At 44.5% G+C, this 19,216-nt stretch overlaps 1 protein-coding gene across 1 annotated transcript; it reads right to left on the reverse strand.

The window, feature by feature from the left end:
* Window positions 1-450: 450 nt before the first annotated feature.
* gabra1 (gamma-aminobutyric acid type A receptor subunit alpha1) lies at window positions 451-18,718 on the reverse strand (the record flags this gene model as incomplete). The annotated part of the gene is made up of 10 exons (XM_080851307.1): window positions 451-768; window positions 1,508-1,710; window positions 8,036-8,188; window positions 9,651-9,794; window positions 10,730-10,812; window positions 12,244-12,464; window positions 14,246-14,313; window positions 15,009-15,118; window positions 17,899-17,998; window positions 18,667-18,718. 10 exons carry the CDS (start codon window positions 18,716-18,718, stop codon window positions 451-453), a joined length of 1,452 nt encoding a protein of 483 aa, XP_080707433.1.
* Between the last annotated feature and the right edge of the window lie 498 nt (window positions 18,719-19,216).

The raw sequence follows: 19,216 nt of genomic DNA on the forward strand, positions 1-19,216 counted from the left end.
TTAACTCAATGCAAAACAACAACCAAACAATAGAAAGAAACAAAGTCAATAAAATACTTGTGATATCCTTAGCAATTGTATTTGTAGAATAGCATTCTCTTGTGTGTGTGTGTGTGTGTGTGTGTGTGTGTATATATATATATATATATATATATATATATATACCATGTACTGTAATCATAATAGTATATTTCAAAAGTCACAGAATAATTTAGAAGTTGACACATTGCTCAGCTGTTCATTAATTTCTTTTCTTTTTCTTCTTTTTTTTGTTCAAATCGAGGACATTATGTTATGTAACATTGAAGCAATGTGGTGACGGGGAGCCCAACCATCACTCGTGTGTTTTCTGAAAAGATACTTTAGAAGAAAGCAAGAAGGAAGGAAAGAAAGAAAGAAAGAGTGACAGAAAAGCAAGAAAGGAAAAAAAGAGAGAGAAAGACCGTACGATTAGTGTGGTTGCAGGCCCTGTAATTTGGGCTTCTTGTTCAAGTAAGTTGCCCAGTACACCAAGTTGAAGGTTCCAAAGAGCAACGGGAAGGCTATTCTGGCGATCCTGTCGATCTTGCTCACGCTGTTGAAGGTCTTCTTGGCCTCCGGGGGCTTGGGCTTGGGCTCCTCCTTGGGCTCGGTGGGTGGGGGAGGGGCACTCTTGGCGATGGTGGCCAGGCCAGGGTCCCTGGCAATGTTCGGGGCAAAAGCTGTGGCGGTGGCCGCGGCGTACGACGTGTTGTTCTTCTGCAGGAGGGACTCCTTCTTCTTCTTTTGCTGAAGCGGGGAAACAAAAGAGCATTGGGGTGAAGAGCCAGGACTCATGATGTCATAATGTCCAGGACTTATGATGTCATAATGTCCAGGACTTATGATGTCATAATGTCCAGGACTTATGATGTCATAATCTCCAGGACTCATGATGTCATTATGTCCAGGACTTATGATGTCATAATGTCCAGGACTCATGATGTCATTATGTCCAGTAGTCATGATGTCATAATGTCCATGACTCATAATATCATTATGTCCAATTGTCATGATGTCATAATGTCCATGACTCAGAATATCATTATTTCCATGACTCATAATGCCATTATGTCCAGGACTCATGATGTCATAATGTCCAATACTCATAATGTCCAGGACTCATGATGTCATAATGTCTGCTTCAAAAGGAGTTCAGATTGTAGGTGAATTCTAAATACTCTGTTGGATCAACATACTTTGCTTTTAAAAAGACCTGGTTAACGCGAATGCCTTCTCCAAAGCATACAAATATATGAATTTATTCATGTTTATAATCAAATAAAAAAACACTGTGAGAGGTATGAAATACTTCCTTCAAAATATTTTTCTACTAATGTAATGTAAGGTCATTTCCAGTGAATGGATCACACATTCACATGTCATGTATCTATCTTTCAGGATAAGATAAAATATTCACCTCCGTAGTTCTACCTCTGACAAACAGTATGATGCTCCAAACACAGAGACAAGAGTTGGTGGTGCATACCTTTTCTGGCACCACGCTTTTTCCGTCCCAAGCGTAGCCCCTCTTTGTGAAGTAGTTGACGGTGGCAAACTCAATGAGAGCGGAGAAGACGAAGGCGTAGCAGACAGCGATGAACCAGTCCATGGCTGTGGCGTAGGCCACTTTGGGAAGGGAGTTCCTAGCACTGATACTGAGGGTGGTCATGGTCAGTACAGTAGTCACTCCTACAGAGAGAGAGAGAGAGAGAGAGAGAGGAAAACAAAAGACATATGTGTCACTGCACATGCCACTGACTGTTTCCATGACGATTATTTTGCAGTGACATGACTGGGCTGAATTGTCATTCTCGGTTGCACCTGTCATGGGAGCTCTCTCATAATGTGTGATGCTATGAAAGCTTGTAACCATGTGACACAGGCTTTTATGGCAGCTGACATTACAACAATCAACGACAACAGTAACATGATACTGTTAAATAAATCATCTAGGGAATTGATGTCATGGCTATGGCATCTAACATGACATGATGATGTCAGTCAGCTATTTAGCCTGCCAAGGAAAGTGTCTCATAGGAAATTTACTACCAGGCGACATCCATTTTACCCATCCATATGTTTCAGTGATCTGTCTAAAACCATACGACTCTATAAAAAGGCCATTCTGTTTGCAATAAAAAAAACTTCTGATGGTGACATATGAGACATTATGGGTTGGAATCGGCACCAGGCCCTCTTGGTCGTTGGGCTAAAATTGCACAAATGGCCGAGGCATAAGCCCCGTAGTCTGAGTTGGCAGACTAAAGCATTACATTCTGATTAACTGGTGTAATGCTTGCCAATTTTCTGGGTACCCCCCAGATCCCCACTCCCTGCAATACATGAACAATGAGATTGGCATCCTGTGTGGATGTGATTGGGCGCTCCTGTATTTTTCGATGACTGAATATTATTAACCTGGTTTAACCTCACCGAAGCACCGTGCACTTTATTATTATCTGGGTATGGTGCTATACGGTGGCAACAAGATGTTATATAACAAAAAAAGGTGCACAGTAACAATGTGAGATTATGTGCGTGTCAATTTCTATCCTCCATTATTTGTGCTAAGTGTGTGTGCGTGCGTGCGTGCGTGCGTGTGTTTGTGAGCGTGTGTGGGTGTGTGTGTGTCTGTGTATGCGTGTGTGTGTGTGCGTGTGTGAGCGTGTGTGTGTGAGCGTGTGTGTGTGTGCGTGTGTGTGTGTGTGTGTGTGAGCGTGTGTGTGTGAGCGTGTGTGTGTGTGTGTGTGTGTGTGTGTGTGTGTGTGTGTGTGAGCGTGTGTGTGTGAGCGTGTGTATGAGTGTGTGTGTGTGTGTGTGTGTGTGTGTGTGTGTGTGTGTGTGAGTGTGTGTGAGCGTGTGTGTGTGTGGGTGTGTGTTTGTGTCTGTGTGTGCGTGTGTGTGTGTGTGTGCGTGTGTGTGTGTATGTGAGCGTGTGTGTTTGTGTGTGTGTGAGCGTGTGTGTGTGTGTGTGAGCGTGTGTGTGTGTGTGTGTGTGCGTGTGTGTGTGTATGTGAGCGTGTGTGTTTGTGTGTGTGTGAGCGTGTGTGTGTGTGTGTGTGTGTGTTTGTGGCTGTGTGTGAGAGTGCGGTTCAGGTTGGTAAATGCTTTCCTGCAGACTGAAGTGTAAATATGCCTGCAGCCAAACAGGCAGAGGCAGAAACTATCTGTGACATCTGTGACACCCCGAGGAAGAGGCTGCACCACTGACTGTTCATAAATTAGTCATTAAATGGGAGTGTGTGTGTTGCTCTGTGTGTGTGTGGCTCTGCTTGTGTGTGTGTGTGTGTATGTGGCTCTGTGTGTGTGTGTGTTTGTGTGTTTGTGTGTGTATGTGGCTCTGTGTGTGTGTGGCTCTGCTTGTGTGTGTGTGTGTGTGTATGTGGCTCTGTGTGTGTGTGTGTTTGTGTGTGTATGTGGCTCTGTGTGTGTGTGGCTCTGCTTGTGTGTGTGAGTGTGTGTATGTTGCTCTGTGTGTGTGTGGCTCTGCTTGTGTGTGTGTGTGTGTGTTTGTGTGTGTGTGTATGGGGCTCTGTGTGTGTTTGTGTTTGTGTGTCTGTGTGTGTGTGTGTGTGTGTGTATGCGTGTGTACATGTATAAGTGTGTGCATTTGTGTGTGCATGTGTGTTTGTGTGAGTGTATGCATTTGTGTGTGTGTGTGTGTGTGTGTGTGTGTGTGTGTGTGCTTGTGTTAGTTCTGAACATTCATGCCAGGGTTGATGTAAGCCTCTAAACCAGCAAACACACATCGTTAAACTATTCAACTTCCCTCCATTAGGAACTCTCCATTGCCCACACTTTTCTTTAAGGGGCATGTTATGTACATAAGACTTGTACATTCATACACATGGCTTCACAAAAACACACATGGTCAACACACACACACACACACGCACTCGAAAAGAAAACCGTATAAAAAAAAAGCCACGCCTTCCAGTTGGGTGTCTTCATACAGATTTCAGTGAAATCCACATACGGTTTCTAAATGTATTTGCTGAAGGCAGTGTCCCAAGAGTACTATATCTGTGTGAATTCATGTTTTAATTATTTACGTTTGTACAACTTGGCAATCCCTCCCTTTTTTTTGCTTGAGTGGTACGTTCTTGCCGCATATTGTGACGCTGGCAGAGAGGCATTCTGCTGTGTGCCCTCTGATCATCAGAATATTGTTGTTGTGAGCTTCAGAGGATGAATGACACGTCGTCAGATAATCTGAATAAGTGTGTGTGTGTGTGTGTGTGTGTGTGTGTGTGTGTGTGTGTGTGTGTGTGAGATCGTGTGTGTCTGTGTGTGTGTGTGTGTGTGTGAGATCGTGTGTGTCTGTGTGTGTGTGTGTGTATGGGTGTGTGATGATTCACCATCAGCTTTGGCCCAGGCTTCATGCATATTCAAAAACTGACTCCGATGTGGCACGTCAACGTTACAGAAAAATAAAAAGTAAATAAAGAAAACAGAAAGATTCAAAATCCTATTGAAAAAAAGCCTGTACACAACGCCAACCACTTCTCCTTCCATCCTCTGCTTTGCGCTCCTTCACCCTTTTTTCCACAGGATGTCTTGATCTTGTGAGGATCACAGCTTGTGTGAACCAGATGCTGTGACTGGCAGACTCACACACACAACGCAATGCCTGAACAACACTTCTCCTTTCCTGCGAAGCAGTACTGTGAACCAGTCTAATTGCCTGCATGCAACTAGACCAAGAGCTCCCTGTTGTCCTGTGGCGGTAGTGGGCATCTGTGTGCCTTATTATGTAAAATAACACACACACACACACACACACACACACACACACACACAGCACCATCTCCCAGGTGAAATGTGTGCCTGTCATCTCACGCTGTGAACTACAGCACAAACTGAAGTCTGCAGAGAAGAAAAAAGTGATGCCACCATTTTGTGAGAAGATCCAGCTGCAATCTCATGCCGTGAGTCTTTGGTGCTTACAGAGAGACTGCTTGCAGAAGAATCATTTTTGTGTTTTTGCTGTGATGTAAATTAAGTCCCAAATTGTACAATCATTCCAGTTTTAAAGTGCTGTTAAAATGCAATAAGAATGATATAGCAGGCAATAGCCTACTGGATTCTCCCTCAGAATAATGATACTCTTTTTTTCTAAACGAGGCTGCAAACCAAACATGGTCTCCCATCATTCTCCCCCTAACTAAGTAAAACACCATTATTTTTTTGGAGGCAGTATTACTTGTAAATGGCTCTGTTTGACACAGTGGACTAATAGACTGTAGTGAATTTGAATCTTTCTAATGAATACAGTCACCCGCCTGAAAAAGTTCTAAATGGATTAATCACGTAGGTAACTCAATTCTCCAGAACCCCTTCCACTCAATTTAGTCTTGTGCGCACCACCACTGACACTTGATTTAGATGATCCATATCTTTTAACAAGGTTTGCCTTGACAAACACGACAGGAGGGGAAGACGAATTAAGAGATTAGGAGTGATGGCAAGAGTAAGCAGATCGCCAAAATAAAGTTACCGAGTCGAGGTGATGAATCGCCAAGGGTACTAACACGACAGTCATCACGCACAGCGAGACAGCATACATCTCGGAGACAACGACCCACCAGCCTATCCATCAGAGCCCCGTGGCGTTTAGCTTAGTGGACTGGAAGTCGAGGGGCTTCGCCAGCTATGGTCGGAGCTGCATGGGCCTGTGATCAACCTGCTTGTGCTCAATCTGCCTGTGCTCAACCTGCCTGCGTTTAACATCGTGACCTCCACTCAACTTTCAATCCATCAATAGTGGCCTGATGCTTAACTGCAACTCATCTCCTAAGCACTCTTGTCTACAGCCAGGAGTTTGACGTTGGGATTGAGTTTGGTCTACTGTGCTACATATGCGGCTGTCACCAGACCAAACAAACATGTATGCACACACGTGCACCTGAACACACACACACACACACACACCCATACCCAGAAACATGCACACCCACACACACAAACACACATATGCACATACATACTATATAAACACATACACCCTTGTTGTACACACACATGCTGTCAAATGCAGTACCCCTCAACAAACATGAAGACACGCAAACACACACACACAAGTGAACACAGACACACACACACACATACACAAGTGAACACACACACACACACACAGTCACAAGTGAACTCAGACACTCACAAACACACACACACACACACACGCATACGCAATGCATGCAACCCACCATGCCCCTAGTGACTGGCTGAGGTTACAGTTGAAAGCAGCAGCTGCCAGTTGTGCCATTGTGTTCAAATCAGCGGTTCCATCAAACAGGCAGTAAACACACAGCCAACCGCTGTAGGAGCAGAAAGAGCTAATCTTCACAGGGCCACTCTGTGACAGCCATGCAGCGCAGGCACTGACAGGACAAGCTACGCTAGCAACGCAACACAACACAATACTGAAATCTATTCAATTTGCATGTAATTCATGAAGGAACTGATATTCCTTCATCCCAACACACACACACACACACACACACACACACACACACACACACACACACACACACACACACACACACACACACACACAACCCTATTGTGAGGCATAAGCTAAAAGAATGAAAACAGGTTCCTCATCAGTAATCAGCCGGCTTTAAGTGACACACCGAGAAATAGATAAGCAAGCGCACTGCTGTGTTTTTAAATAGTCTACTTATCGGAAAGCCAGAATTTGCCATTTAGTGTGCTTGTGCATGCATGGGCTCGAATTAGATTTAGAATTAAACATGGGGCCTTGACGAGGTAGTAAATGCCCCCCCCCCCCCCCCACCCCCACCCTGTGTAAACAAACACACTGATGTGAGGATGATGCTCAGGTAGCACTGCCATGCCATTAGCATGGAGAGAGACAGACAGATTGGTGATTTGAGTGGCATGGTTAATCAACGCCGTCATGCATCAGAAGACACAGCATATGAAATACTTGTCAATTAATACGCTTCCAGACAAAACATTCAGACAAGAAAAAACAAATTCTAGACACATTGCGTCCAAACCTACAATTTACTAGGTAGGTGTTTTAATCACGTACTTAGTCTTGTTTATGTCAACTGGTAAACACAGCCTGTCAACAAAGGGAACCTTGGGTAATGACACATCAAAGCTCTCTTTGCCAAGATGTTCAATAACCGGGCGTAGTGGACACACACACACACAGGAGGTAATCAATGACCCCTTACAAATCACCTCCACTTGAGGGTTCCGGAGTGACGCCTTAGAGAACTCTGGGAAATGTAGTGTGAAGTCTAAAGTGCTAGGGCTCTGTGTGGAGCTTGGAAAGGCCCCTTCAGAATGTTAGGAAGTGGGCAAGGGTGAGTCGAGGTCCGCTGAGAGAGGAGAGGGAATACAGGGAATGACAAGGACAGGCCCTGCCACAGCTAAGCAAGTGAGCACGTACACACACACACACACACACACACACACACACCACAAAGACACACACACACTCTCTCTCACACACAGTTGAGGAGGAAAATCTTTCCATTTCTGGACCGCCTGTTACATAACACTTCAGTATGAGCACGCGCACAGACACAGACAGATACGCACATACACTGATTTACACACTGGCACACACACAAAGCCAGTCAAACACACACACACACACAAGAGAGATACACACACTCAAGCCAAGCTTAAAACTTCAGAGAGTCGAGCAGACACCGTGGAGTTAAGCATTTATGAATTGATGCAGCATTCTGCTGCACCTACTTAAAAAATGGATGGGGCTTCACTAAATAAAACATGGCCACTGTATTTGCATTGTGAATATAAATGCACACAACAAGAAAGGAGAAAAAAAAAGAAAAGTAAGTAATTTCTCTCACGAAACCAGATGTTGGATAGGGAGCCTGAGCACAACATATGTGATGTAATTGGCCCTCAGTGACAATACATTGCAACTGTGCAAATGTCAGACAACCGGGGAGCTTAAGTGAGGTATTGATTGGCTAATACCGCAGACAATCAGATGATCTTTAGCTCTTACCAAATACAGTTCTTGCAGGGACGGATTCCCGGTTGAGCCAGAAGGACACCTGGGACAGGATGACTGTCATGATGCACGGCAGGTAGGTCTGGATGACAAAGTAGCCGATCTTCCTCTTCAAGTGGAAGTGTGTCGTCATGACAACATACTCTCCTGAGGCAGGTCAACGGTACGCAGGGGGGGGAAGAAGAAAGAAACGAAAGAAAGACAGAAAGAGAGTAGAATGATAGTGTTAGCGATGCTGCAGTGAGGCGGAGGAAAATGGTTTAGTTGTCAACAATTCTTCATCAATGAGGCAGGGTGCGGGGGGAGGGGGGGGGGGGGGGGGGTTGGGGGGGATGGGACATGAGCACCTCAGAGAGCTTATAGTTCTCACTCACTAACAGAGACGAAAGTCCTCCTGTGCACACACACGTAAATCCGAACAGAAAGAGTTACACAAACTGATTCATGATCTACTCTAGACTGAATTGTTCCTCCATGCGCTGTGCAATAATCTTCAGCGCAGCGCCTTGGGAGGATAATGCTATGAAGAGGACATCTGCTTCTGTGTGTTTTTGCCGTCGACTGAATCCAGAGATATTTCACCGCGTATGAGATTGCATGTTGTTAACATAATAATAGCCATCTTTTTTTATTAAAAAGCACTCAATAAGCGGTAATGTTTCACTTCATCAATATGCTCAGAGTAAATATTATGTCTGATGTTTATGTGGGTTCTCATAACTCATACACAACACTCTCTCTCTGCACTAACACCCAAAGAAACTCAATATCGTCATACTCAATGGCACTGCAACATTAATTACGTTTGCTTTGATCAATACTTTCTTGAAGGAATTAGTGTATGCATTTTCAGATGAGTATTGACATTTGTAGCATCAGCCAATTACTGTTATTGCGTGCATTGTTTTCCCTTCTTTACTGTTAATGGTGGACATTATTGCTTGTTTATAAATTGTATGGACTATTACTGACAATTCTATGAGAAGATAAAGATACTTTTTACCCCCTTTGACCGAGAGTATTAACTAATATTTCAGGTGGTGCAAACAAACCAGCTATCACAGTGGTATCCTAGCTTTGTAGAAACAAGGCACAGCAAGGAAACTGGGAACAAGCCAAGCAAACTGGTGGTCATTGTATTCAACCAAGACTGGTCTCGAAAGGACTGTGCTGCTTGCGGTTGCAATCGGAGCTAATCCCACTATTTTCCTTACCTAAAGAATATGCAGTAGTCTTTCTCTGGAGCCTTAAGGGTTTTTAGGTCTATTTATGCTATATGATTAAACTGCATCGTGCTGAAGTGTCGTTTCCAATCAATATATTTATATATAGCTTATATTGAGTTTATATTGAGCAATGCTGTGATTCACCCCCAGGAGAAATGAGTTGTTATTGTTCGTTCAAGGATAGTGAACTTGCATCTTTTTGCCATCTTTACAACTACATCTTTACAACAGTTGAAGTTCAGGGGTATTTAGCAGATGTTTCATCCAAAGCGACTTACAAAGTAAACAAACCCACCAACACTCTGTCTAGTACTAATGCTTCTATTAAGCTGATTCAGTTAAATTGGGCAGCAGGTGCAAAAGTGAAGGACTATTGAACTAACCAGTGCTGGACTGGACTACCCCAGAGTCAACATGCTGTCCCATAAGATCGTATTGATTGAGTCGGGATCCGTCTTCCGCCACCACGACTGACTTCTCCGCTCCTCTCGTCCACACGTACACCACCTCTGAGCGGGTGTAGGCGTCTGGCGGGGGACACAACACAACAGGAAGGTGAATGCAGCACTTCACACAGAATTAGTCACTGACTGAGGAGGCAGGGAGAGGAGGAGGACAAAAAAAGAGAAGGGGGGGGGAAAAAAACGGAATACAAAACGAGAGACATGGCTGCTTTCCCTGTGATCTAAAGCGTCAGAGAACCGCAAAGCAGCTGTAGCACTGCAGAGAGAAGAGGACAAGAGAGGAGAGGAGAGAAGAGGAGGGGAGCGGAGAGGAGAGGAGAAGAGAGGAGCGGAGAGGAGAGGAGAGGAGCGGAGAGGAGAGGAGAGGAGAGGAGAGGAGAGGAAGAGCCCTGCTGCAAAGAGGGGCTTTTTTCCCCCACTGAAATATTTAGAGCTCGTGTCAGGAGCATGAAGTTGTGGGCTGGTCTTTTATTCATTGCATGTTTTTTTTTTTCCCGAGCGTGCATCGCACCGCTCATCTCTTTTCAAGGATGATTTGGGGTTGAAAGTGCTGCTGCCGGTCGGCAGCCGGTGAGATAAGAGGCCGAAGATAAAAAGGGAGGATGCCACCCATAGCACACACACACACACACACACACTCCTGCGAAGCCTGCAAGGCCTTCTTCAAGTTGTATTTTTATTGTTGTTTATTTTCAATGTATAAGGTGCAATTAGTATCGATTAAAAGGTTTTACTAATGTTTTCATGTTTAAAAATGTTATTAGTTCAAATGCATAATAAACCAATCAGAAGTCAGGGTGAGAGGTCAGGGGAGAGAAGATTAGCCAGCCAGCCAGCCGAACGGACGGACGGAGGGACACGCAGCTATCGGTCCAGACACGGCCGAAACCCAAACCTGGCATGGGTTAAAACAGCTGCCCCTACACACACTTCAGACGGGTTTGTGTTTTCAACAGAGGCCTTTGTAAATGCAGATCTGGTCGAGGTATTATACTCACAGCTGCCAAACTTGAGTGGGCAGGCATGCGCGTCCATGGGGAAGTCCTCCAGGTGCATAGGACACTCGGCCCTGACTGTCAGCCTGGGGTGAGAGAGAGAGAGATAGAGAGAGATAGAGAGAGAGAAAGAAGGACATGAAGAAAGAAAGAATGGAGAGAGAGAGAGTAACATAGTGGAAGATAGAAAGAGAAAGAAAAGATCAAATAAAGAAGCACAGAAAGAAAGAGAAGAAAGACAAAAATACTGAATTAAGAAAAGAAAGGAGTATAATATTCATGGGCTGTAGAGGGGGCTTTGTTCCTTTCATTTAGAACGCCCATCCAGAGAAAAAACAGAAACATGCTACTCTGACTGCGACACTCTGATTCTCTCCAGATCTCCGAGCTAAAGGCCAGCTCCCCCACAAAGAGGTGGGAAGAAATGAAATGTCAACACTACCAGGACCAGTCCTCAATTCATCTCCTACCTGACACAGAGATGGTCTCCAAGCCTCCCTCTCAGTCTTCTAATAAATGTGTTAAGGGATGCTTTACGGTGATTTGGCATGACCCGCACATTAGAGCGCACGAGGCATAGCACAAGTTAACGTCGTTGGTTGGTTATTTATGGCGTCACAACTCAAACGCAGAGTGACAGCAGGAGCGCTAGCATGCTAGCTGCTTCTCCACGCAGGAGCAGGCTTTGGGGCAGATTTCGAACCAGGATGGGGCCAGGGGGCTGAGAGGCGATCAGCCACCCACAATCGCCCCCCTTACCAGCTTTTTTTCCCTTCCTTCCTTCCTTCTTTTTTTTTTTTTTTTTTAAATCTGAAGAAACATTCCTGGTGTTTGATTTAATTAATCCCCCAATGTTCACAGTACAGGCAGGCTAGTCTCCAGACAGGACGAGACTCAGATCCGTGCTTGAGCCCCGCCCTCACTCTGAGGGGCCCTAATGTCATCGATGGGTAATGGGTAACGGGTAACGAGCGAAGCAACGAGCACCAAAGTCCGTAGCGGTGCATGAACTCAAGCTATCATGAGGGCAGTGGGAGCATTGCACTGACCCCCCCATGTTTGCACTGTTCTTGCGCATGGTTTTAAATGAGCAAAAATGACTTCGCCACGTTATTTAATTAGTATTAGTTCACGCACGGCAGACTTTGCTCTTTGCTATTTGCTTGTTGCTAGGTGCCCATTGCCAGTTGCCCGTAAATGAAATCATGGCCATGTGAGGGGCCCAGCCTTCATCCTTCATTCACTGCCCTCTTTATGGACTTCTGTTCCCACAACCGTGACAATAAATAGACTTAATACTGTAATAAAAATGACACCGGGATGCTGCAATTATGACCTGAGACCCTGTGGTTACCTATGCCATCATGCATTTGACACATTTATGGAGACATACGGCGGTTAAGTGGAACGTTTGGACATCATTTTGAGAGAGAAAAAAAAAAGTTAACTTTATGCACAATATAATAATATGTGTTTTATAGAGAGGTTAAAGGTGCAACAACCGTCACCCATCCTACCTCATAGTGTAGAGCAGTGTGCCTTCCTCTGTAATTCGCAGAAGCTTGTTGGGCATGGTCATGTTGTGAGCAACGGACTTCTTTCCGTTGTGAAAGAACGTGTCGGGTGTCCAGATTTTGCTGGCCATCAGGTTGTTGAGACGAAGCACGGCCATTGGCCCTTTGAACTTTAGTCTCTCGTCTTTCCAGCTTTGTCGAAAAAACACATCAATTGTGTACTCCTGCGAAGGCAAAACAACCAACAGACATTAAAAAAAAAAAAAAAAAACAAGAGCATAGAAGTTGTCCTTCCACATTACCAAGCAGGGCCTAGTTTCCCGATAACGACGTATCTTAACGGCCTACGTGGATTTTGGCGACATCATAGACTCATCATTGCCGTAAGTGCGGCGTCGGGAAACCGCTCTGCAATATCCCTCTTACGACCGATTTCAAGTCCTTTTTAGCGTTCGGGAAACTGGGCCCAGAGGAACTTCTGTACACTGTGGCTTCACATAGTGCTGAGTGCAGCTTTCTCCCGTTCATTCTCCCACGTGTCATTTTGGCATTCACACCTCGGCAATGGCCTATTTTTCCTGCTGGTGACTGTCCTTTGCAATTTAATTATTTCCTGTCAAGGTTAGAGGATTTGATTGGTGGGAGTGAGGAACCACTTTCTCTCAGACACATACTCTCTCTCACACACACACACACACACACACACACACACAAACACACACACACACACACGCGCACGCGCAGACACACACACACACACACACACACGCACACACACACACACACACACACACACACACACACACACACACACACACACACACACACACAGAGAGAGAGACTCTCATTTTGATTTTGCTATCCTTTGCTATCACTCTCATGCTCCTGCACTGTGGACACAGATGGATAGAATGGAACTTTAAAAAACCCACAAACAAAACAAAAATAAATAAATAAACTCAATAATAAAGACAGTCATACTGCATGTGTAAACAATGGGGAAAGGCCTTCCTTCAATGGCCATTGATCATCCCTGTGCAAAAGCTACGAGAAGCTTTTCATGTATGCTCCATAACCACGCCTGACAGAGCTAGCTACAGTTCTCATTAGAAGCCTCTGGTTCCTACACACCCACTTACACTGGCAGAGCCAGTGATGAGGCTGAGAGCTGATGGGAACTAGAGTGGGCAAGCTCCTCTGATCTCCTCTGCAGTCCATAGGATGGAGGGTGACCGGGCGCAGGAGGGAAATGTAGTCCCATATGTCTTTGGGAAATAATGAACTCAAATTATGCCAAAATGCCCAGTGTCAAAGAATAAGACAATAGCTCCACAATGATTGGTCAGCAGGGGACAGCCAACACTTTTTTCATTTCTTCCAGATGTCACAGTAATCTCTCTCTCTCTCTCTGTCTTTCCTTCTCTTTCTCTCTCGCTCTCTCTCTCTCTCTCTTTATATATATATACTGTATATAGTGTGATAGTGTGATAGTGTGTGTGTGTGTGTGGGTGTGTGTGTGTGTGTGTGTGTGTCTGGCTATGAACAATGTTATGACATGTCATTTGGTCACATGGCATTTTGACAAAAGTGCTCATGATACTCCACTGTCTGCCTAGCTTTCTGTTACGTTTGAGGAAAACACTTACTTTAAGACATTTCAGAGTAAATCATTGACCCACTCCCATTCGCTGCTCCTTGTACGTATATGGTACATAGGAGGCTTCTAAATCACTATATGTGTCATAGACAGTAGCTTTGAAGCATCCAATTCGCTAGACTCAGATAAATCCAAATTTAAACCGCAGCAGAAAAACATCTTCTTTTCTCGCAGTGACATTTCGAACGTGTTCCATCTTGCCTGAATGTTAGCCGACTGAGAGAGGCTTAGAGTCCTGAGACAGGTTTTTAATGTTCGGGGGCACATGTGACTGAGGGAACGGGCACGTAGGAGGTGGCATTTAAAATGGAGGGCAAGGTGCCGCGAGGTGACGTGAGGTGGACGTACCATTTCGTGGTCGGAGACAGGTCCGATACTCGTCACGAAAATGTCAGTCTTGACTTCGGTTAACCGCTCTGTTGAAGCAAGAAATTAGGATACTGAGAGGCGATCGGCAGTCCTCATTACGCCCCCCCCAACCACAAGATTTTCTTTTTTTTTAAGATAGATTACTAGTCTTTTATTTAATCAATTCCCAAATGTCTACAGAGCATGCAGCACAGTGCTATAATCCAATGGAATTCACCAAACACCAAAACCCATCCCACCCAGACAAGCCAAAGATGAATTCTTAGGAATAAAGAATTCCATTCAAAGCCTATGCTCACCAAAAGAACACATTTTTGTCTCAGTTTGGTACCCAAAAATCAGTCTCAGGATACTATAGGCACAGTGGTATATGATTCCAGAGTCAGAATCAGAATATATCAGAATAATCAGAATCTCCTTTGTGACTGGCCCTGTAGTAAACTAATTAGTCTAGACTTCAGTGGACTCATCTCATGTCTGAAGCCTTTGATATAAAAAAAATGAGGAAGAGAAACCTCCTTTGCGTTGGGAAGCCACCATGGGAACCTCAAAATGGTCAACAAAGGTTGTTGCCTGTAAAGCCTCGCGGTAGAGCAGAATGGAGACGAAGATGAATCTGCTCCCCTCCAGCTATTTTACATAGATGTGGGTGCCCACAGCCCCACGGAGTAGACACAACGCACATTAAAGTCACCGATACTCCAGACGTCCTTGTGCACTTTTCCTGTCTCCCCTTACTCACCTCCGAGTCCTGGTCTGAGGCGGTTATCGTATCCGTCCAACAGGCTGTCCAGGATCCTGGTGAACACTGTGGTGTTGTCCTTCTGTTCGTCTGTCATGCCATTCTTCTCGCTAACAAAACACAAACACAGCAAGGTGGTGAAAATCCTCCGCGGAGCAACTTTAAACCGAAACTCCCACGGCACAAAATAGCTTCACTGTGGCCTGAAAGAGGTCTTTTAAAAGCGCGTAATACACCTAAATGAGCCCAGAGTGTTTCCTCTTGTTCTTGAGAGGCAGCCCACAGATGTATAAAATGCATTATTTATTTCTGAATACAGTCTTTTAACGGTGCAGGACTTGATGAACATACAGTGCTTCCAAAGGGCCATGAAAATAAAATGCTAAACAAAAATCCCTGCAATTAGTGTAATGGTGGGTTAACAATGTCACTCATAAATATTTCAGCACAATGATTACAGGCCAAAAAAAGAGAATATTTAATCAGGTTCGTCTTTTATCCGATAGAGAGGAAGTGCTGGCTATTCCCCCCCTGCTTAGCTAAACGCATTATCTTGTCTCTAAGAAATTACAAACATGTAATTTTCTTTCCGAAATAGCAGACCACACACGTTTGATTACCTTACTGAATAAACAGTCTGTGGTGTTTGAAAACAAGCCCTTCGCAGAAAGCTGCTCCAAGGACATCAAGATTATTTAGCATAGACCAACAAATGAGGAAACATGAAATTGCAGGCAGAGATGGAGCTGCAGAAAGCACATGCAAACAGGCAATAAGAAATGGAGAAAGAGAAAGAGAGAGAGAGAGAGATGGAGAGAGAGACAGAGAGAGAGAGAGAGAGAGAGAGCGAGAGAGAGATAGAGAGGCACAGACAGAAAAACAGAGAGGGGGAGAGAGGGAGAGAGATAGATAGATGGAGAGAGAGACAGAGAGAGATAGATAGATAGATGGAGAGAGAGAGAGCGAGAGAGAGAGAGAGAGAGAGATAGAGAGGCAGAGACAGAAAAACAGAGAGGGGGAGAGAGGGAGATCACACGGCTTTCAATGTGAGCCGCTCCACGATTTATGAAGCCCTTAATGAGGGCATTCCTTACGTCAGGCCAGGGTTTACATGGTTAATATGGATCTGGTGTCAGTGTGGGGTGCTATATACCGCTATGTACCACCACCCAAAAACAACATCCTTCCTGAGAAACAACAGTACATCTGGAAAATGTAGTCCAGCTAAACGATCGGACAAGACAGTAGGTTACTGCAGAGGATCCAGAGAGGAAAAGTATAAATGAGCTGTTGTATGTGTAACATAATTAGACAAGCTTTACTGCACCAACTCCAACAACAACTCTGGCAGCTGGGGTACCGAGCACCAGAGGGGAAACGAGAAGAGGCAGATCCCAAAGAGAAAGACATACGCACACACAGTAGTACATACATGTAGGGCCAGGCTTGCCTTCAGACCAGAAACCGGCATACAGACACACTGTTTGCAAAATCCATGCTGTTCTCTCTCTCTTTTCTCTTTCTGTGTGTGTGTGTGTGTGTCTGTGGGTGTGTGTGTGTGTGTGTGTATGTGTGTGTGTGTCTAAATCTCATCCAAAAATCGCGATTCAGCTGAATTCATTTTTATACCGCAATGGTGAAGAAAAAAAAAAATGTAACTGGGTTAGAGGAGTCTCCGAGCTAACTCAGTCCAGATATAACCACCTGAGATGCTGTGTGGATAGGGGGAACTTTCTGTAGCATAGGGACAGTGTTTATGCGCAGAAACACAGACCAGCGCCACAGGAGAGCATTCACATGTCTGTAAGCCGGGACCACTAGCTCATAAAAGACTGCACACCATCACCATCTACAGGTCATCAGAACAGCAACAGGAACATAGCTACTACATACTGGATTTATCCTTCCCTCTGCACAGGGCTAAAACAACTCCCACACACATTGTGCATGTTTATCTTTGTGTGTGTGTGTGTCCGTGTCTGTGTGTGTGTGTGAGAGTGAGTGTGTGTGTGTCCACACGTGTGTGTGCATAAGCATGTATAGATGTGCATATGTGTAAGAATGTAAGGCTTGTGAGTGCCTCTGTGCTTTCTTTCAGGTCCTTCCAATTTCGTTTCCCATGCCACCTCACGATACAAACGGTGTCCATTTGAACTCCATATTACTCAGCCTAAATCTCTGCTTGATAATTGCATGGCGCTGTAAAGCAGACACCAAAGGATAACTAATCAGGAGCCTCGCAAGCCCCTCGAAATTGTCCAGCCTTTTGAAGATGGACCCCCACATTCACGGCTGCTTCATTAAAACAAGTGGAATTGCAGTCACAAATGAAAGCCGCTCAAATATATTTGATTTGATATCCATTCATGTACGACCAAAGATCATTTAGGATAATTTTCTGAGCATATTGAGAGAGAGAAAAAGCGAACATGGCTTTGGAAAAGTGGGTGATATGAAAGGCCAAGATATTCCACTGAACTGGCACTGATCTCTCATTAGGACTTATTTTAGGCATGTTAAACCCATACTTAATTAGTATTTCAATTGCTTGATTTTTATGTCTGACAAAGGGTAGACAATCTCGCTACTCATTCTGAAACTACTGAAACTGACTTCGGCTGATTGGATTGTTCTTTGTTTACTTCCCTTGCCTGCACAAGAAAGGCATCTTGAAAGAGTCAGCCTAACACTTCAGTTATATAAACACAAATAATGGATGAGCTCACAGCACAGCAATACAACTCAACCATTCCATTCCTTAATTGGCACTATCAAAGGATTAAGGAAGATTAGACTCATTTTAGAATACGGATCCAAGAATGGTCATTAACCTAGACATGCAAACTACAGTTCAACTTCCTCATGAATATTGTTCTTAGTGACAACCTACCTTTTTCCTCCGAACACGTTTGCCACGAGTAAGCAGGCCCATATACACAAGCAGTAGGTCCGATGCTGGGCGACCATCCTTCCAACAAGCACAGGTGTCCCTGGAAGGGGAAAAACATTAGAGAACATGAGGTCTTCTGGGCAAAGACTTTAGCCACACTAAGTAACAAGCTGATATAACAGCGCCGACATCATAAAAGCCTCTACAACAACTTCACGTCCAGCGTCCCCATCTACTGCATCGCATCGCAGCTCTGCTCTACCTTCTTGCGTGACAGCTGCCTGCCCTGGGAAAACCTGTTCTGCACTAAACGCGTTGAAATCCACGAGGTATGTCAACCGTGGTAATTCCAAAATAAGCCGTTATCTAATGCAACCCAGAGAAGAAGAAAAAACGGAATAATACCTTTTCCCCTTTCCCTCTCCCTTCACTACAGGGTAATACGCGGTTGCAGACTGCACGAGCGAATAGTCGCTGTCCGTTGCTCGCACTTACTATGCAACTGTTCCACCAGCTGCAGACTCACATGTTCATATCACGAGATATTAGGGGAGCCTATTTTGCACGCAGCTTGACAGAGAGACAGCTCGTGTTTGCTTAAGTCGGGCACATATATACACACACATATCAAGAGCGAGCGAGCCCCTGGATGTTTCAATCGATTAATCCTAAATTTGAAAGAAATAGCCGCACCGCAAAAATACTAAAATCTAAGCGATGACACCACCGAGAACATCTGTGCATTTCAAATTATACATCGTTTGATACCGTGGAATTTGTATGCAGCCCCCGACCATTTAAAACGCGACGAGACTGCCATTTCTAAATAGATCTCCACAACCGCTTGCGCTCTCAGCACGGTGCATCCCTGTCATTTCATAATACTTTCATAGGCTGTAAACTGAGACGGTAATGCGTTGTCGATGGGCAATTGTCATTCTCTTGACGTTTGACTCCTGTTACTGGGATTATAACAATGTCCTCGCCACCACAGTCGACCATTTGTCAGTGAAACAACGTTACAGTCTTTCTAAAAATATATACCACACATGACTGCAACAATTAGGATGCACAAGCCCATGGTTTTATACGAGGCAGAACTGTAAAGAGGCTGATAGCTTGAATCCATGCGAGGCTGAAAGGCAGAAGATGAAGCGGTGCATAGGATCTACAGTTCGGTTTAAATTCCGATACTTGTCAAGATTTTGTAAAACAATGATAACGTAGGCTAACACATAACATTGCATAATCTTACTTTCCAAGTTATTGTATAGGAAAACGTCGGAATTACAGCTAAAGTCTTCAGCGGGATTTGGTA

The sequence above is a fragment of the Sprattus sprattus genome (assembly GCF_963457725.1).
Source record: "Sprattus sprattus genome assembly, chromosome: 1".
NCBI classification, from domain to species: domain Eukaryota; kingdom Metazoa; phylum Chordata; class Actinopteri; order Clupeiformes; family Clupeidae; genus Sprattus; species Sprattus sprattus.